This window comes from Bombus flavifrons, chromosome 6 (assembly GCF_040668555.2).
Source record: "Bombus flavifrons isolate JBK064 chromosome 6, iyBomFlav1_principal, whole genome shotgun sequence".
In the NCBI taxonomy this organism is placed as follows: domain Eukaryota; kingdom Metazoa; phylum Arthropoda; class Insecta; order Hymenoptera; family Apidae; genus Bombus; species Bombus flavifrons.
This window is the reverse complement of record NC_138447.1, coordinates 15,366,020-15,388,347: the sequence shown is the minus strand read 5'-3', so window position 1 is coordinate 15,388,347 and position 22,328 is coordinate 15,366,020. Positions and strand designations below refer to the sequence as shown.

At 34.5% G+C, this 22,328-nt stretch overlaps 1 protein-coding gene across 13 annotated transcripts in view; it reads right to left on the bottom strand.

Moving 5' to 3' along the window:
• Window positions 1-14,996, bottom strand: part of LOC138180553 (inositol 1,4,5-trisphosphate receptor) — a 47,060-nt gene extending 32,064 nt beyond the window's left edge. For all 13 annotated transcript variants that reach the window (XM_069114529.1, XM_069114535.1, XM_069114532.1 and 10 more), the window contains exons 1-2: window positions 14,535-14,996; window positions 629-831 (exon numbers count right to left, since the gene is read on the bottom strand). In XM_069114529.1, coding sequence (XP_068970630.1) covers window positions 629-726 — 98 coding nt within the window. In that variant the 5' untranslated portion in view covers window positions 727-831; window positions 14,535-14,996. The remainder of the gene's footprint in view (window positions 1-628; window positions 832-14,534) is intronic.
• Window positions 14,997-22,328: the final 7,332 nt, after the last annotated feature.

The following is a 22,328-nucleotide window of genomic DNA, read 5'->3' as shown; positions in this document are numbered from 1 at the left end:
CAACACGTTTTCACCTGGTTGATTTTCGTTTAAGACGCGAATTATGAAACTTAAGGAGTACCGTGTTGGTTTAACGATTTCGTAAAAACATTGTTTTATAAGCAGAATTAATTGTTACTGTTGACACGTGACTTCGAAATGATCGAGAAAGATCGAGAATCTAATTTTATTCGAATCAAAAATATTGAGAATTCGGCTTGTTCCGATACTTCAAAATATATAAGTAACGCCAATTTGAAAATTATTCGGATTTGAAATCTCCGAAGATTAAAAATCTGAATCGAAATGTAAAAGTATCGAATTTAGAGGTTCGAGCTTGATTCCTGGATCAAATTTAAAGATTCGATTCCAGAAATGTTCGCAGATCGCCGTAGCCTAAAGCCGTGTCCCCATTTTCCGTTATTAGAAGTTAAATAGAAACTTCTCGGGAGAAACTTGACTTATTAATTATTAGTAAATCCCCCGTTACTTTTCTGGCAATTCGCACCGGGGCTTCTTCTTTAAAAAAAAAAAAAAAAAAAACAGGGTACAAGTTCTTTATCACGAAGTAACGAAGCGTTAGAACGAAGCTTTGCGACGGCGGAACTATGCTAATTAGTCGGTACAATTTAATGAATATTCAACTTACCCGAGGGTGGAGAGAAAGCCGGATACGTTGCCTTCGGCGTATAGGCTGACGATGTCGCCCAAATGAAGGAAACTCGCAGAGCCGAGGATCTCGCCCATCTTGAAGCTGTTGTGTTCGGAGTCTCTCGCTCTTTCTTTCTCTCTCGCTGCCCCAAAGTCGTAGAAATTCAACCTCTTAGCCGAGTGAATTATTCATGGCTACACCTACGGGGGTAAAAACGATCTTTACTGTCCGTCGATGGCAAATGGAGCACCGGATGCTTCACGAGAGTGTTTCTTTATTCAAGATCGAATAAAGGGTTCAAGATTTACGAGAATCGGAACGTAGTAGACTGTGCATGCATTTATGGGAAATTTATGGGTGCAAAAAATCGGAGAACGCGCGTAATATGAGAAAATATATGTACAAACTATGCAAAATATAACACCTGATTAGGTATATTTATTAGGTATATTCTACCAGGTACATTCTTCTGGTTGTGTTTATAAAGATATAAATTTGCATAAATATCCGCAGTCTACTTATAAATGGAACAACAGAACCTGTTCTCGAAATTTCATATTTTCATTTCCTTTTTGTTGAAAGCTTTATAGTACTTTTGAATTATGAACGGATGTTTATTATAAAATTGGTGTAGACATTCATAGGAGAATTTTTTGGATTTGGACATATGTAGAATCATAAATGTCTGATTGTTGATCGTTTTCAATGGATATGTACCATTCGCAGCTGGGATCTTAGCTAACGGAAGGGGATACAGGTCTGATTCGTTTAACAGGACCACCTTCTGTGACATAATATGAAAAATACGACATGCAATAGAATATTTTACAGTTCAAAGGTCAGAGAAACGGATAACTTTCCATCTATATATAATATATTAATTCTACGATTCGATTGCATTCAAATTTCATGTCTCATAGAAAATTTAAATCTAAATCCATAAATCGTAATTGTAATCGTAATTGAAGCTCGTTGAGACACTTAACACAAGTGATATATTACTTGATAATGAAATTATAATAATAATTATATTGTCGGAAATGATCGACAGTTCTACAAAAGAATTGCTAAATTCAAGCTAACGAGCTTCAGATATTTTGTATTTGCCATTATTATACCAACAATATGCAGGTAGTTTTCATAAAATTAACGTATGTCGATTTTTATTCCGTCGACTCACCGTGGAATTAGCTAAACAGAGATGGTACGTTTTTAAAACTAAAATTTTAAGAATGTCATTTGAAGAATCGGTATATTTGGTACAATTTTTAAAACCAAGCCAATTATTACAAGCTGTCGTAAACCTGAAGGCAACGAATCGATTTATACATCTAATATTTCCAGGGTAAACATGTTATTACGAGCGAACCGAAAGCGATGGAAACAATTCTTGACCGATATAAGTCGCTTATTTACCGTCAAATTGTTTATCGATCCATCGTGAAACGATTTATAAACAGGATGAAAACCGGAATAATATCCGGATAAACCGAATGAATCGCATTTCCCAATCGAGTAAACGAGACGGATTACACGTGCCTCGTTAACTCTGCGATTCATATATTTCTAATTGTTATTATACTCTGGGACCAGAGTCAGGCAATTTCAACTGAAATTTTTGCATCCCCCTGGAGACTTCCGGTCGCTTTTAACGTGTTACGCGATCCTTGTGAAATAGGTCAGGTTAAACTTGATTTCACGATGGAAATTGCTACCTTTCTCCTGTCCAACTGAATCCACCACGAAAACGAAACGAAGGAAATTGGTCTACCCTGTATTTCCTATCCTTGGAATGAGCTTGCTCTCTAAACTTCCACTTTGACAAATGAAAAATGAAGGTTTGAAATAATTATTTCTTATTAAGGAGAATTCGATTAGGTTTTGGTTATTTATCAATTATTATTGGGAGTTGTTTTGTAGTTAAAGAATGTTATTAAAAGGTTTGATTAGAAATTCAACAGTCCAAAGAGCTAATTTTGTACATTATAAAATACGATGTATATGTTAAGTTCAAAGATTGAGGAAGTAACTTTAAAATTAATTCGGATTATCTTATAAAATATATCTAATTTTTATAATAGAGAAGCCTAACCTCTAGAATATACAATGATAATATTTCCTAATAATATGTTAGAATAAAATTGTGAAATGTAATAAAATTTGTTCATAAGGCACTTTGTTTCCGGGAAAAGTAAATCTGAAAATTCATCATACGTATATACTAGGCCGATTCTATATTAGCCATGTTCCTCTATTTTCTTGAAAACGAAGCCTTAAACGGAAAAATTTTGTTCTACATTTCTCACTTATTTTCATACATAGAACGACCTTCTGTCGATTATCTAGTTTTGCTCAGCCTTAAATTAGCCACGTTCAAATGCACTTGATAAATTTTCAAACTCTATTTTTTCCAAAACTAAACCGATAATGAAAATATTTTATACCACATTTTTTTCTTATTTTCCTAGAAGGAATTACGCCGTACTTGCTTTTCATGTTATTCGGCCCAATCCTATATATATATATATATATTTATATTTATATATTTATATATTTATATATATATTATATTATATTATTTATATTATATTTATATTTATTTATATATATATAAATTCATAAAAAAAGTAACTCTTTCAATCCTAACGAAACATTTCTAGTCGAACTGAACCAAATTGTTCGATAATAATCGTAGCAATAAAATAATTCTTCGATGTTGCTTAATGTCAAAGCTCGTTCGAAAATCCGTTCCACTGTTAGCTTCTCGTCTCATAACGCGAGTTGGCAAACATTTCTGCTACATCTGACTTTCGACGATCGTTCGATCATGTTGAACTGTGTACCTCGTTAAATCTTCGCACCAGCTACACAAACCTTTCCACCATATTTTCCACCACAAGAACATTATCATCGATTTCTTCTGCAAAACTGAACCCATATCTAGCTGTTTACACGTAAGCCTAAGGTTGAAGGTCAGTTTATTTCTAGATATAACCACGGCATTCTTCCTTTGCCTCGAAGACATCTTGATTACGGACAGCTTCACCCCAGGGAGTCTCTTCGTTCGTCTTGCCAACGAATTTAAAAGAAACAAAGGAAAGTTCTTCGCTTGTCAATTAATTCTTAAAAGAATTTGCTGCTGCACGGAACGAAACTTTACTCAGTTCGAAGCATCAACTGACTCTCGATTAGATGTTTTCTGTGATTGCAATTGTTTCGAGACGATCGATTGGTAAATCTCTCTTAATCTAGACAATTTTTAAATCCCTTTATCGATAGATTAGGAACGTTAAAATGGAGATAGCAAATTCACTGCTACTCGAACGTGATAATTCTTTTCCTGAAAGTGCAGACCTTTCACATTAAAGATACTGCTATCTTAGTTTAAGTAATAATTAAACTACGCACATTTATACAAATTCATATCGTTCTAAATATATTCGAAATAAATGAAACTTAGATAGAAAATTGTCGTGCGTATTAAATATCACAAACAGCGCTATAGCTTGAATATTTCATATACTTTTGTACATCATGTGTATCCTGTAGATTTCTGCGTAAAAATCCGCAAACAACTAATAGTGTTTGTTTTAAACATTATTTCCCATTTCTTATTTATCTAAATCACATTGTTAAAACGCATAAAAATTAAGACGCAGCTATTAGTAGTACGTGTTACACATATTACTGCGCAACTAAGTTTTAGGTAATTAATTTCCATTCAAAAACCTGGACAAAGGGAAGCAGAACGTTAAATTCTTATCCAAGCGAATTTATATAACGTTTATCGTAATAATAGTACACAATGCAACATAACTTTTAACCATTAAACTGCAGTTACAAGGTAGCAGTAAACAGATAAAAAAAGTAGGTTAAACAGAAAAGCAACTTGTAAGTTTATTTTACGTGCCATTTTACCGAACATTTAAACTTTAGAAGATCAGTAAATTTCTTGGTTGAATGTTATCACTGTATCTTAACGTGGCTGTCTTTACGATGATTCAGCATGGATTACGACCTCTCATCCCTCTTATAACGCTTTAATTTTAAGCTTTTTAAACGCGAAACCCTAACAGTTTCGTTTGTCTTGGCCTTATCGTGGGAGTAAAAAATCAATTTTTTTTCTTTTTCCATAAAATATATATCCAATCGATCGACGCGTCAATCGTACAGAATGATCGTTTAGCGTTTATTGTGCAGCAGGTTTCTATAGCTGGACAGTATCAGCCGCAATTTGTAGCTCTATTGTTGAGCAATTAAATCATTCGAAGCACCAGCGTGACTACTTTGCCGCGCAGAGAAACGCACCGTAGGGTATTACGATTTGATTTTGTATTGATTTGTTATTATACGAGCCGCGTTTTCACCAAGCTATTTGACTTTTGTTTGAAATCCGGACCATGGAATAAAGAGCAACGTGTTATGTTCACGATTTCATGGAAAGATTATTTTATAAACAGAATTTTAAGTTGTCTTTTTCATTTTTCAAAATTTATTTTCAATTTCAATTCGAATTTTATTTATTAACGATTAGAAAAAAAAGCTCTGCTTTTCTCTAGCTTTTTTTTTTTTTTAGTGAAAATCTGAATCGTAATTTAACAGTTCGACAATTTATATTTCTGACATTTTCACGATGATTTGAAATTAAGATTAACTGGTTTAACTTCAAAGTTTGGAAACTTCAATTTCTCTCGCCCTATTTTCTTTTATCTCCAAGACACAATCCGCTCGCGTAATTTGTCTGCCAATTGCTTTGGAGAGCATATTACAATTTCCTCGATCATTGTTACCGTATAGACTATTCGTCTGCGTTTAAACTATTCTGTGATACCAATGTACATATGCAACTATCCTATGTGAGCTACTTTCTCCATCCAAGACTCTATATCTATGTCGAACTTCCTTGTAATACATAGTGAAATGTGTTACTTCATTCAACAACATTCTATTCTTGGTGTTCATTCATAGAAAAACCCACGAGACCAGCGCGAACGCACGATGAGTCACGGAGGTAAATTCAATTTTTATCTGGGATAATCAACGTCACGTTTAAACGCTCATCAATAAGAAGATGAAAATTTCATTTAATTTATCCTTAATTAAAGCGTATATATTAATTAATATCCACCATTTCAAATCAAATGCTCCTATTATAAATTTCGCAACAAAGCAAAGCGATGATGGCTTATATTTTTATTCGAAAAAATTAACGAAATAAAATTTCATCGTTGAAAAATTTATCGTTGTAAAAAGTTCTAAGATTACAGTAAAATAATAGAATTCATAAACAAAAAAGAATTGAAAGACATTTAGGAAATTTAGTTGGTCTTCTCAGTGTGGTATTTTTTAATAATTTGTTCGACACTTTCGACCAAAAAATTTAATCGGCTTGGTTTACTGTTATTTTTTTTTTCTTTTTATATATAATATGTATGAGTTCAATCACATGACGTCTATACAATGGAGAAGTACTTGTAGTTGTAGTATATATGTAGTATGTAGTTGTATAGTAGTATATTATATATATTCGAAAATACCCAATATAAGGTGGGAAAATAATAAAAAATAATCAACAGTTTGTAAAAACGGATATACGAGGAATGACCAATACACCAAAGAAAATAATCAAATTTTTCTCCGTAAAATATATAGCAGTTTTACAGACAATGTAAAGTAAACATATCACTAAACGATATCTTTATTACTTCTTACTAAAGTTTGTAATTTTTATAGTAAATGACAACCTTTTTATTTTACGCGACGAGCGTACACGTGAAAAGCACCGAAATAAAGCTTTTGTAACTCGTATACTCGTCGAACGCAGTTAACAGATCAATTGAAGATATATAGTCTGTTTCGATACAACTGTACTTAATAGATGAAAAATCGCAGATGAATTGAGATATTTCAACATATCTTGAAAAATGGACAAACTTGAGATAATAGATTTCTAGAAACACAAGATTAAAAATTAATAAAGTCACAGGAACCTTAATTAGGTCGATGGTAAGTTTTGCAAATGTAGATATCATACAGAGAAGTAAAAAATCATAGAAAATAATAGACCTTTGAGTAAAAGAATTATTATTGTTGTATGAACTCTTTCCTGGTTAAGAGTTTCATACACGCAAATAATATATTCCATCGATATAAATAGACGGTATAAATATTAGATAGACAAATAAAAGCAGAACGCAATGAAGTCATAACTAGGCTGTAAATTTAATTAGAAGTACAGCAGGCCGTTTCAATTAGTGAAAATTCAACAAACTGTAGAAGCCGCCGTTAAATTTATTACCAACCTGGTCGTGTATTAACATATCTCTGTAAAACCAGTCCTGTTTTCATTCATTTATATTACTGCCTCTATAATCCAACTTTATATAACGAGAAACTTAAATAACGCAACATTTAAATGCTACATCTTTTAATTATTCACGGTGAGTTTATGAACTTGATATAACATGATTAAACAATTCGCAACGAGTATTACGTGAAAATGTGTTTAACGGTTAATCTCTAAAGAATACTTTCAACGTTTTGTCAAACCGATGCGAGAACAGCGTTAAACATACGCGCGTGAACGAACTAAGCCAAGAATACACAATACCAGTGATCAGAAATTAAAATCACACTACTCTAGCTCCCTCTGGATCTCCATTGAAACGATTCGCGAAAATAAATTGGCTCGAAAAAGTCAGAGTGAAAATAACCAGAATTCACCGAGCAGTCATTAAAACGAGCATTATTTCGTTAAGTTACCTACGCCGTTTGATATTCCAATAATCTCGAATTCGAAGGTATTCCTTTCGCGTGTACCGTACGTACGAAGAGAACGAGTATGAAGACAAGAGAAACGTGATAATTATTCCTGTTCATCCTTTTATTCTAACGTCATTCTGCGACTAAAACGGATATTGTAATATAAAATAAGTAAAAGTAAAATAAGCTAAACTGTTAGATCTGTCAGGTCTAAAAATACAATTGACGAAGTACAAGTATAAGGGGAGACAACATATTTAAAATTACCAAGAGGCTGATGTTTAGCATTAAAACGAGATAAAAGTACAAACGCGGAGTTAATTAAAAAAAATGGAAAATGTGACTTGTCCTATTCTTCTTATTTGTCCCTTTTTCCTCCGTTTATCAGAATTTAGCAGTGTTCTGAAATGAGAACGCTATTTTATATGGAAATGATCGGCTGACAAATTGTTCACGGGCCGTTAACGTGAACGTTTCGTCTGAAAAAATACAGTCCACGAATAATCGCTGGCTGTGCTCGAAATAATCGTAAAACACAGCGCGTTCAATGCTGTAAAACGGACGTTCTTAATTCACCGCAACGCTACAGGTTGAAAAAATTTCTTGCGACGCATAGACGATAATCGAAGATGAATGGGATTAATGGAATTTTACAAGCACCATCGATGAACCCTGTACTACGTACGATATTCAAAAACCGTCCTTAACGTTTCTTCTTTCGTTTTTATTTCTCCTTGCTTTTCTCTTTCTTCGTTTTTGTGAATGAGACGTTAATCGAATTTAAATCGAAATCGTCGAAAGAAGCATCGATAAAATATTCCAAAGTCCCCATAACGACGTTAATTAAAAATATTGTAATATAAATAAAGATATCTATAACGTAAAAAACTGTAAGCACGAGCTTAAGATTTCAACAGAGCCTGTCGACGCATAGATACGGTTTCATTAGATCGTCAATTGCCAGTCAATTGACGATTATTGTTCGATCACTGGCACATCCGACGAGGAAATAAAAGAAACATCTGCTCGTCCCCTCTATTTTTTCTCTGTGCTGCCTCTCGATAGCTGGTTTCTTCTCTTTTTCTCTGCATAGAGGATCAAACATCGTATAGAGCATTGAAAGAGCCAGCCTTTCTACTTTCTCTCTTATTCTGAATCCAATATCAATATCATACAAATTAATAACGTTCGAAAGTCACGGAGAACGTAAAAATAATTCGCAAGACCTATTTTCAGTTTTATACAGGTCATTTTTCCCTATCAAACGTATTGCAATGGAAATAGCAGCGAATTATTTGTCTTTTCGGCTCAATCTACTCAATCTTATCCAATAAGGAATAAACGAACTTTGATCAATACTTGATCGAGTTAAATTGTAATCAAATCTTATTAATGCTTATATATACAGGGTGGTTGGTAACTGGTGGTACAAGCGGAAAGGGGGTGATTCTACGCGAAAAAAGAAGTCGAAAATATAGAATAAAAATTTTTTTTTTAATTTTTTTTTTATTTTCCTACCTACAGTGAGATCCGTTACAACGAGACGTGATAAAGTGCACGCGTACCGAGCGAAAATTCAAAGTCGATTTTCTCGAAAACAAAGCCTCGAACGAAAAACTTTTATTCTATATTTCCGACTTCTTTTTTCGCGTGGAATTACCCCCTTTCCGCTTGTACCACCAATTATCAACCACCCTGTATATATATATTACAAAGGAAACCAAGTTACAGTTTAAAAACTTATAAATTTGCTTTAGTAAAAATTACAATTAAAATCGATAAGTACATCTACTGATTTGTAGATATAAGCATATTCGTGAATCATGTACATGTTTCTATATCGTCATCAAATCAAATCACGAGATTGAATCCGAAACGCGTTGGATCAACGAGAGACGATATCCAGGACTACGCGCAAGAATCAAAATTTCAAGCAGCGAATCTGTCGCCGCAGAGCAGCGTATTGCATAATGCAATAATTAAACGGATTTCAAGCCCGTGCACCTTGGCCTCTCCTCAAGCGACAGAGAACCCGGAACGACGACGCGTCGACGCGAATCGCGTACACGCGCGCGCTTTTCAATTTGTCCTGGTTGCTTAACAATAAAAGGCTATTCCATTTCACGAGAATATACTTTTCATAAGATTACAGAATCGTGGTCGTATATCGCGTTACAACGAGATAGAGTTTCGTTTTGCCAAGGTTTTTCACGACACGCGTCGCCTACACTTTCCTCATCTATCTTTTTCCTCCACTTTTTGTTTCTTTTTTACCTTCCTCGATAGTTGCATCTCACGCTTCGCGAACGATCGATTTAACGCGACACCGATGCTCATCGATATCCGCCTCGATATAAATATTTGCCGTACACGTAATTCTGCGCGTGCAAGCTAGATACACCAGATAAGCATTTTTTTTTTCTTTCTTTTTTCTTGAATTCGTCGGCAAAAGAAATTGGACGTTCACCCTATGACAGTGTAGCAGGAGCGACGAAGAATTCAGAATTACAGATTTAGAAAATCTAAGTCTTATCATCTAAGATGTCCTGCATTTCCAGTACGAGATACAACAACTTTTTGCAGGAAAAACATACACGAGACGTAATTCGTGTCTGGTCTTTTTGAGTTTTTAGCTAAAGTATTGCGATAGTTAGATAGTCGAAAGTTAGCTCACAACGATGGTGAACGGTGAAAGTGATCTGTGTCTTAATGTATCGTCGAATAAACATTAATCGATGCCTATTTTCTCGTGTGATCTACAATTTCATAATTTAATTACATACACACATATAGTTCTTCTGTGATATAATTACAGAGTACGGATATACACATATAATAATTAAGAGCATAGATATAGATATATAATTACAGATATACTCGTAAAAGTAACGTAATATAATGAATTACCTTGCTAAAAAATAAAAGAAACATAGATATTAAATGTATTGAATAGAAATAAAAAATGTTACAGAGTATTATTTTGATCTCCTGGGGAAAATCGGAACATGAAAACTAAAATCGAACAATAAAAAATCTTCCGGCCTTTGATCATGTTATGGTTTTACGATTTTATTTCGAACGTTTAAGAAATTTATGATATATACAATAATTGTTGTTATTTCTGTATTCAGAGGTAGGATCATAATAGCTGTTATTTTATTCTTTGGATAAATCTATCACACCGTTCTGAGCCGAAAAACCTTTATTGCACTTTCTTACGTGGACTAGGGATAAAAACAAAAGAACATCTTAAACCTATCGATTAAATCTATCGATTGTATCTAGAACTATCTTCTAGTTACTATTTATTGTAACTAGCGTATCTGCATATAGATGGCGAGCGCCAATTCACGTTGTCATTTTCAACAATAATTGATACAGTTTGCCCGAGTTTGTCTCTTGTGTGGTGATGGCCAAAAGGGCTAAAGAAAGAGAAAGTAAGTGGTTCGAATTTTATAGAGGGAAATTGATTAGTGGGTACGTGAAAGATGGTCCAAGACCATTTGGCAAATTCTTCAACGAGTTATTTTTGATGGACGAGGGGTCTTTCGGAATAGTTCAAAGACCTGTTAGACAAGGTCGTTTTAGAAAAGACGTAACATGGTAATGGAAATGGAGTCGGAAATGGAGCGAATATTTGAAATTCGAATGGGAGTGGAGTTATCGAATCGGCGTAAATGGATCACGTGACGTGCAATGGAGAAAATTTGATATGCGCATGGAATTTGAATGGTTCGGGAGAATTCGAGTCTTTCGAAGTATTTCAAATTACAGATGAGATGTACACGCGTATATCGAATGTTCTGTTCTTTTCTTTTGCCTTTTTCTTTTTTTTTTTTTTTTGTTAAGTTGCTTCAAATGTAAAACCAGGGTTTATATTCCGTTTCATTTTAAACGTTGAATCGAAACCGGAAATTTTGAGTATCCATTACGAAAAAGGATTATATAGCGGGGTCCTCTCTCGTGGTGTGTTTACGATGATATGTGACCTTGCTCGACAGGTCGTTGAACTCAACTTAAAAGAGGCTATCACCCTACAGAGTAAAAAATAGAACGTTTCATTAAATCTTCCTAAGGCTCTCGATTTCACAGTGCGTTGCGAAAATAATCCACTTCCCGTGAATTAAAAACACATAAAGCGTTCGTGAATATGTAGAATTTTGAAAGATTTTGAAAGATCATTTCAATCGAAGTTCTTTTGAATACCATTCATAGGATTGTAGAAATAATACTTTGCAGATAAGTAGAAAATTATAAGATCGATATAATTTTCCATAAAAACGTTATCGATAAATTTCTAATAACATTTCTTCAGATTTCAAACGAATCTCGTAATTGCTGCTAAAAATGTATGCTTGCTAAAAACAGTATCTATTAAAAAAAAATACGATAAATTCCGTGAACGTTTCACGCTTCGCTGTTTTTTATTCAAGTAAAGAGAATTTCATAACTCGAAGTTATCTAACGGATCGCTAGAAATGAACTAATTTCGAAAATATTTATCGCGATCGCTGAAAAAATTCGAACATGAGATGAATGGCTGATATCTGAATACATTGGCCTCTTTTTCAATTGCGTACTGTATAACAGTTCGGAATAGCAGTTGTTGTCACGAACGAGCGATTTTCATATGATTGTACAGATGACAATAATTTATATTTGAACATAAGATAATCTGATAGTTCTCGAGATGATAAGTATAATCAAAGTATAATAAATGTAATATAATGTAATACTGATATAATGCTAATGTAATGTAATACTAAACTGCAGTTATTTTTTCCAAATTTATATTTGTATAAATAATATAAATAAAAGAATGGCACCTAAATAGAAGACTATTTTATGTATTTTAAATATTAAAACAGTTATTATACTTTGCATATTTTCTAGATTTTTTCATGTAATATATTTATGAAAATCGAGAAACGAAATATTTAACTCGTTTGTTTATTGAACAAGTGACAATTCCCGCATCCATAGCTTTTGCCGTAAGAGGAGCAAATGTAGTATATGAGAGAGCGTCGATACTCTGCGATATCGATTCCAGGTCAGTCAAATCGAAATGCACGAAAAGAAGGAAGTTCAAGCGATTCACCACCCGCGCGAAATGTCATTAACCCTTTGCGGGATTTGCCGAGTGTACGTCTCGACCCACGCTGCATACGATGTATAATGCGATATATCCGTTTTGCATCGAAATAAAACTAATAATAGAAAGTTTCGATCATTGACGCAACAATATGCATGCACTTATAATCTACCGCCAATGGTATGGAAGAAGGATATGAGAGAAAGATATGCGAGAAAGATACACCGAAGATGAAATCGAGTTGGTCAAGTCATTGGCCTTTACTAGACGAAGTTACGTGGACGTTTTTACGATAAACGCGATGCAAATAACGTACACATGCTGTACAAGGTAGTTGCAGTCGTTGATACTATGGCTTGTCATACAAATCGTTCATTGTCTTTATTTTTCTAACTTTGTTTAAACAATATACTGTATGATCATCCTTGTAATACGAAATTATTGTAATAATTTTGATTCGAATAAATCTTGTGAAATACATGAAAAGGGACTTGATCTTTTCCTTTGCATTATTTTCTTTTGATATGAATTTTATAATTCAGTTGTCGGTAGAATTGTAATGATAAGCCTAAAAAATTCATACTACATCATTAATTTAGATATAACCTCTTGTAAATGACTTCATGTAAAATATTTGAAAACAGGTTTTAATTTTCCTCTGTATTGGCTCCTTCTGATGCAAGTTCTATATCTTAATCGACGATATAGCTGTAGCCTTAAATTTGAAAGTTGAAATTAAATTAAATTTGAAAAAGTGTAATAAACGATTCTTATTGCGAGCTACTGCATGTCAACAACGAATGAAACAAAAAGAAACAATTGAAAGATCGTGACTACGCTTATTATCGCCGCGAAGCGGAAGTAGTAGTAAGCGAATCAATTTCGCGCGTTCCCCTAATATCAAACAAATTAATTTCATTCCACGTTCCATTTTCGTAGTTTTCGCGTTCGCGGCCGAAATCGTATGCGATAACACACACACGATCGGCGTAAAGCGTGGCGTGCTATTGAAAGGAGGATAAATAAAACGTGCCGATTGAAATCGCTCGTGTGGAATCTTTTACAAGACGAATCGTATAAATCCTACACGATTCTTCAGGAACGACTAAGTACATGCGCTCACGATAGGAGCTCCTTCTATCGAGGAGCTATTTAGATGATTCTATGTATAGGTATATAAAATTTATAATTGAAAACAAAAATTAGATTGTACATTAAAGTAAATAAGATATACACAAATTAATTCTGTATAGTTGAGATTTTGTTCAGTCATAAAGATAAGAATCGTAACGTTAGAATCGTGTTCGTTAAAATGTCTTCTGTACGTTTAGAAACTAGCATAGTTACAATAAATAGGATACTTGACACCAATCATTTTTAACTACATCAATTTCTTTTTAAAACCTGTGCTGCGACAGTCGTTTGTATTGTCAATAGCGCTATTAACGCTTTGTTAATATTATTCAGGAATTTTACGAATAGGAAGGATTTCAGCTCCGAAAAGGTGTAGAGACTTTAATTGGCAACGACTTCAAATAGACTGTGTGCGCACAGAATAACAACACACTCTTGCCACAGTCGAAGTATCGAGAGATTCGAACGCGAAGGAAATTAACTTGGCGGCTAACGTCAAGCGGATCTGCCGTTGAAAAAGCCCCGTTCTAATACTGTCAGCTGATGCCTAAAAGTATGGAGAGCTTATTACAAACGATCGAAACACGCACTCGATTCTGCACGCACGTTCCTTCAGTCGTCTAAAGAAAAATGTCTGTCCCATGTTAGTTGACAGATCTATTAAAATTTATTGACACGTTTCTCACGCACACCAGTCATCCTGCGATTTGTCCTATGGAATAAAATCTAACCTATCGAGACATATAGAACAATCAAATATTTCACGAAGAAAAACAATGCAAGTAAAACATACAGAAATATTCATAGATATCAAAGATTACAAATGAAAATGAGCCGGAGGAATGAAAATAAAAGGAAACTTGTACTTTGAACTATCGGCGTTAGCCGAGAGAAGAAAAAAACGTGTTTACTCACGTTCTGGTCGCCTGTACCAGTTCCAACACTTTCGGAGCACTTCACGTTGTCGATCGAAATCGTTGAACGTAGTGCGGTAACGCACCGGTCTTACGAATGCCGGAACACGTTCCTCGAATGGCCAAAAATATTTCAAACTGCGTTCACGATGGTTCGTCGATGCACCTCAACGAAAAAGGCGAGAACGTTCGTGATTTTGCCTCGCTAGTTGTTCATGTAAGTACGTGTCACGGATACTGTGATTCTCTTCTGCACAGAATTTGTAAACGTCCACTACGTTTGATACACAGACAGAATTGGTTGAAACGTTCACGACGCTGGATTATATCGAAGACGTGCAACTTGATTATGGTCGTAAAATCACCGATACGTGCGTACGTATACACGAGAGTTTAGAAGACGACGCACGAGCAAAAACGTTCGCACCGCTCGGTGGTTCTGGCACGACTGGAACACTGGAAGCGGACTCGCCTCAACTTTACATATGGCTGCGTATCGTCCAATGATCAATCGACTCCAACTTTTTCAAATACTTTTGTGAATTTTCGAGTTTTTTCTATCGGTATAGAAATAATATAACTCCTATTATCTAGAAAAACACACACAAATGTGAAAGTAGTAATTATTGTTTAATGCAATAATGAAAAACATCGTTTGCTGATAAAGTAAACGACCTTGAAAAACTTTACATAAAAAGTGTTTTTTTAATGGATATCAGTTAATGGATATTATTATTTATTATTTATTCACTCATAATTTTTTCATAATGAAAAAGAATATCTTTTAACACTCGTAGAGTACGAGACATTTTCGCCTATTCAACTGATAGACCCATCGGTATTGTAGAAATTCTTGGATACATATTGCCATCTGTTTATTACAGACAAGACACAGCGAGGTAAAGACAGGTACAGAAGTACAGACGTGACATCACCGACCAAGTAGTCAATGGTAACATAAAATGCTTTTTCCCGTCCCACGTTTTGGTGGTCACCTGATCTCTTTACCATTTTCGCGTCACATGCGACGTTATCGATTCAGTAGAGTATTGGTTTGAATTGAAACTAAATTTTCCTATGAAATTGCAAATAATGTATTTTTGTATTATGTATTTCTTCGATTCTGTCTATTTAGATCTGAAGATCTAAGAATAGATATCATAATATTCTTTGAGATTTAATTGCGAATACGTTGCATCTTCAACCATCCAATCCATTTACCAACTAACATCAAATTGAGCTCGTTGTAAAAAATAACTAAGCATGTGTCCACCTGCTTCCTCGAGTTCACGCGTATTTGCACATGTTTCCACACGTTTCCTTCAATTTACGCGCATCTTCACGCGCGTCTCTACCTGTCTCTACCTGTTTCCTCCCGGTCAAATTGAAAATCGTTTTGCATTAATTTAGACAAGTGAATACAATTTTATTCGAATCTTTTTGTCTACTACGATCCTTAATATTTTGAGTGAACTAAATTGCAAGACATTTAACCCAAATTGAAATGTTAGGCGATATTCTTTATTCTTTATTGAATTGCGAATGATCGAGGCGTATCTCGATACTTTCGTAACGCACGAGACATTTCGTAACGAATAAATAAAGGCGCGAGACCCAGCGATACAAACCTTTTTGTGTCCTGGTTTTCTCTGTAGAGAAGAGGCTAGCTTACATGAAGATGCAACTTGCCCTTTGATGGTTGCTGACATCATTGGTGACAACAGGACTCGCGTTAGCAGACCTCAGATATCAAATACGGAGTAACAATGGAAACAAAATTTCTTGGTAACCGTATCGGTAAAACAGTAAAACGTCGATAGGCCGACGTTACAAATGTCACGTCTATTCTGTACCTCGTGGATGAGATAATCACTGACGAGTCGTCTCTGATAATTCCTATGTTGGCCGTAGAAAATCGTAGAGGGCGTGAGAAACATTTTGACTTTTTGACAGGCGGTATTTCATAACCTGTGATACAAAGTTTCATTCCGTCATGTCTATTCTGTTCTTGGTTAATATTTTATTCGTCTGGCGCATAGTACCGTGAAATTGCTGGTAACCAGTACCGACGCATACGCTGCCACAATTATAGGAATAATTATAAGCAGAATTTACACTAGTGGTAACGATAGCTTTTCGTTAATAACATTTTAAAGAGTAACGAGCGTCGACTAAAACCTACTGGAGGTTGCTCAGGAGAGTATCCTTGACGACAATATGTCAAGATCAAGGTCATCGAATCTGACTTTCATTATCATATCTACTCTTACGAAGCAAACAGTTGCTGTTCGTATAAGAAACGTGAAATCACGCAACGTTGAATCACACAACCGCAAATCATTTAATTTCGTATCAAACACATTGCTAGCATCGCTAGTAAATTAACTACGTGATCTTGAGATGCGGACAGGCTGGACAAGAGCTATCAGTTAACACACTGAGTTAACTGATAGCTCCTATCTACTATATTCACACTCTCGATCATTCCATTAATTAAGATTAAAATAGAACGAAACAAAATAGTATTTCTGTAATCATTTACCCTTTTATGATATGTATTATGTTTCAGATAACTTTTAATGTCTATACATGTACCAAATAGGTTATTAATATATTTCTTTAAAAATTCTTCTATATTTAAAACAAAAGCTTTCAACGCAGAGTGAAAGACGAATTTTATTTTCGAGACAAGCTACTTCTATACTGTGACAGAAAGATGATGCAAGAGAATTTTAGGAAACTCTGACAATCGCTACCGTATCTCATCTCTCTGGTATTAGACTATCAAATAGAACGAAGCAGACAAGAAGGTTGTTTAAAAAAGAATGTATGAAATTATAATGTACGAGGAGGTGCAATTTCAGGATGAAATAATCTCAACAACGTTAATCTTTTCATTTTATTGTACCAAAAAATTTCATCTCGTTCAATCATTATTAATTCAATATAATATATTTATCCTTTATATTTGTTATATCTTATTTATAATAAATATTTATAATAGTGTAGTATTCATCGTTATTCTTTATTGTGTCGCCATGAGCCATGAAAACGTGGAATCAGCAAGTTCTTAATTATCGTTACTATACTAACTAGAAAGACGTTTTGTGATCCTTTTTAATAAATCCACGAAACATATTAACAGATGCACGCCACGTGGTTGCGTGCTTCTCTCTTTCTCTTCCTCTCTCTCTCTCTCTCTCTCTCTTTTTTTGTATGTTTCCTTTTCGTTTTCTTTTTTTACTTTACTTTTTCTTCCTAAAAAGAGTAAAGTGCGGAGACACTTGTGTAAATTCCCAGATATTATTACCGGAAAAACAGTTTGTTCTTTCTCCTTATTTTCTCTTCTTTTAACCGTGTATATTTTAATTGATGAGAGCATTCAGACATAGACAATTCGTACGTTAAAACAATAGATATCTAAGGAAATTTTACAACTCGCTTAAGGCTCTAGTTCCCTTAAATCAGTTCGAATTAGAATCGAAACGAGGAACGTGTATATGTGTATGTTAATATTCTCCGATAATTTCGGGTTCGTATCGACAATATCTTCACCGAACGATTATTCGCAAATACATGATCTTCTTTCTCTTTTTACGCCGTGATCGTTTCTATTGATCGAACGATTAATCGAACAATTGAAACCCTCGTATGTAACTGATTTTAATGTACTAAGGCCTTAATGTGTCAAAGCAGCGGAGCTAATTACCGTTATACAATAAGAAAATATATATACCTCTACGGACACCAATAATTCGATCTCACGATTGTACGTGGAACGTAGACACAGTTCCCAAAGACAGTACTTCTTTTTCTCATTTTCTTTTATTTAACTATTTATCTTCTTATTATTTTTTTTTTTTTTTTTTACTAGCAAGTCGGTTTTCGGAAATTCGCAAACAAGTGCTCCAAAAATTTACCACGTCGCTACGTTCCTCTTTTGCTCCATTCCTCTTTTTAATTCTTCTAAAGCTTAACTTTGACTTCTTTACTTATTTTTTTCTTTTTTTTTTTTTTCTTTAACAAGTACCTCGATTCCCTGTAAACCCTGCAGTACTCGCGCGAGTCAACGAGTTTGTTGGTCGGCTGGCGTTCCGACAGGTTTACATATAGCACGTGTTGTATCTTTACGACTTTCTGCGAAAACTGAATTGAACACATTAGACTGCAACGAGAACATTTTTTTTTCCTTTTCTTTGTTCCTTTTATCGACGATTCTGTGTCGCGAAGTATTACGAGTAGACTGTGGATATTTATGCAAACTCACGTTTCTAATATATAAACATAAGCAGAGAAAAACGAAATCTAAATACCATAACGAATATCGTACTGTAAACATTTTTACAGATTCCGTGCATTCTATAATTTCTCGCATTTTTTAAGTTTCCCATAAATGCATAAAAATCCGCAATCTTAATTACGATGTATCACCGACTGACTTACTGCAGAGTTAATGACAATCGTGTTTTGTATGTTTCAGCATCTTAATGTTAATCTGACATTACACGCTACGTATTGAGAATACTTCTACCGACGCAGTACCTAAGTTTTAAAGCCCTGCATACTCGAACCTGATTTTTGTTTACTTCGTAGATCAATCGTTCTTTGTTCTTTTTTTATTTCTGAACGACTGTGACGAGTCAATAATAAAACGTGTTCACTTTCACGTGACTAAGACTCACCGACTAACAGTCGCTTAAAAGAAAATATGTTTCTTCTTTTTCTTTCTTTCCCTCCTCTTATCGTTTCCCTCCTCTCTCTTTTGTATCCGTTATTGTGCATCACCTGCCTCTTAATCGTTCATCACATATATATAATTGCATTTATGTATCAACTATTTCGCGATCGAATCAGACGATCGAATAGGATGTTCCTCAACTTCCGTCACTGCATCCCATCTCGTATAATGAGATCTACTACGCTTACAAATTTCAAAATATTACAGCGTATTTCAATGTATCAGACGCATAATGGAGAATATATTTCGTGACTCGTTTTATTCGTTACCTTAAAATTTAATTTCCATTTAACTTTAATCTCGATTCTACTAAAGTTAAAAAGAAGAAAGAAGAGAAAAATAAAATAACAAGCTCGTACCTTCGCGATAATCCTATGACCGTTCTATTCACAATAAGTACATTATTGACCATTCACGAAGAAAATTTGACAACGATTCTCTTCGTTCGTTTATGCTGAAACATTTAAACACAGAATTTCGCATTTTCATAGTATACGAATTCCTTATTCTGACCATCTTGGATATCGACTTCGCGTATAATATCGTGAAATTTGTCTACGAAGATGTTGCAAAAATTCAACTTTGCATCGTTATGCGTCGTTCATAACGGTTTTTCTTTTCCTTTTTTTTTTTTTTAATATACAGGATGGTTGGTAACTGGTGGTACAAGCGGAAAGGGGATGATTCTACGCGAAAAAAGAAGTCGAAGATATGGAATAAAAATTTAAAAATTAAAAAATTTTAAAAATTAAAAGAATAACGTCAATCGAGACGACGACCTACAGTGAGACCCGTTATAACGAGACGCGATAAAGTGCGCGCGTACCGAGCGAAAATTCAAAGTCGATTTTCTCGAAAACAAAGCTTCGAACGAACAATTTTTATTCTATATTTTCGACTTCTTTTTTCGCCTAGAATCACCCCCTTTCCGCTTGTACCACCAGTTACCAACCACCCTGTATATATATGACTATGAGCAAGCTCGATATCCATTAAAAATTCGTATACGATTTGCCCTTATTGTAACTGAAACGTAAGATGAAGAGTTTCGATAGAACGTTTGATGAAAACTGTGAAAGAAAACGGAAGAAAAGAAAAACAATAGAACTCGGTATGAATAGATGGAGATGAAAGAATCGAATGGAATATATTCTCCGTTAACGTAATAGCATCGTTGTTGGGTATCTTGTGTAAAACTAGCTTCGATCGTTTCTAATCGTACGATAACGATAAGTTCTGTATAGCTTTAATCAACCATTATTGCGAATGCGTACGTTGGCATCGTCATTAACATATTAGATAACATCGACGATATAGTTACCATATTATGAACGAGTAGCAAAAATATTGCTATTTCCTTGTCTCGGTGGAATTTATCCGAAAGTGGGAAGAAGATGTATCGCTGAAAATTAGTTCGATTATCGTAAAACTAAACGCTGAAATGTGTTACGAGAGAAGATGTCCTCAAACAGTCCTTGAGAATCTTAATGACGGAGCAAGAATAGCCATGGCAATGATGAACGCTTAACTCTTCATAGGCAAACATATTTTTTTAATTCCCTTGTAGATGAACTGAATCGTTTTGAACGCTTAATATCGTCGGTACGTTATATACGATCGTTCGTTAGATTAAACGGTTGGAACTTTTTCCATGGAAATAAAAATTCAAGAAAAGAAATACAAAAGTAAAATTTCGTTCAAGTATTCAGTTAAGATTCAGTTTATCTGCGAAGGTCTAATTTTCTTCTATTGAAGATTGTACAGAAGAAAGCATGGTATATACTACTTGTTGAAGTGAACTTGAAAAATACCATTTCTTTGTGTCCGTAAATATAAAATGTTGAACGTAATTATCTTCTTGCAATTTTATTCAATTTACCCTTCAAAGGGTTCGTTTCAAAATTAAATAAAAAGACAGTTCTATTAGTGTGTATATTGATTGACAGCCAATTTTGAATTTTAAAATTGCCATAATTTCGAAATTCTCTTTTTTTTTTTTCACGATCAAATACATACGTACGATGTTTTTCTTCGACCAATCATTAAAATATTCAGATCCTATCGTACGACTGTTCTTGCTCTGACAAAGAAGCGACTCCGTTCTGTAGCTGCGTCTAAAACGTCAGCTTCGTCGCGGCCTTACGATGAAAAATTGTAAACACGATGAACCTTAGTTGTAAACTTATGACGATACTCGAAACATTTAACGAATGGTCAGTTGATTCTTCGCAGAACAAAGCGGAAACGTGGCCGCCTCCCCTGACCAGAATGGAAATTAACGAAGTGACACTCGCTTTGGCAACGAATGGCATTGCTCGTCACTGCTTGCTTCTGCAGTTGTCCCACGATCGTGTATCCACATATACTTACGTACGTTTCATTCATTTTTGCACGAGTTCAAACGAGCGAGACATTCGTCTTTCAACGACTCGAGAAAAAGGCTGACGCGATTTCGCCGGATAACTCTGGGCAGTCACGAATAACTCTGCGTCGTCTGATACCGATCTTAATCGTCCATCTTAATTACACACGTTGAATTTGATCATAGATAACGACTCCTTTGCATTATATACGTTTTCTTTTCGTAAAATGCTACTCCACGAAAAAAAAATAAAAAAGAAGGGAAAAGACTGGAAACACAGGGAGAGATGCGTATGAACGTAAGCAATGACGTGACGTCTTTTTTCCAAGTTTGACACGCGATAAAACGAATTATAAATTGCAGGAATAATTTAGAGAAGAAAGAATCTTCGTTCGATGGGTGCGCGATTAAAATGGAATGGCATAATGTAGACTTGCGTACTACTGTTCATAGGTTTGACATCACTTTTGAAATTCGTAATTCGTGGAAGAAAATAAAATGGTTTACTATGTTTTGTCTTACATTGGTTTATTAGAAGCTTCTTTCATTGTATTGTCATGTGTGTTCGTTCTTCGTTTTTATAAAATCACGAATTGAGCAGAGTTCTTGTTCGCGATAAAATTATAATTCGAAACGTATTCTGAAATTCTGTAAGCAATACCTGAGATAAAAATACGACGAAAAGACTTTATGCA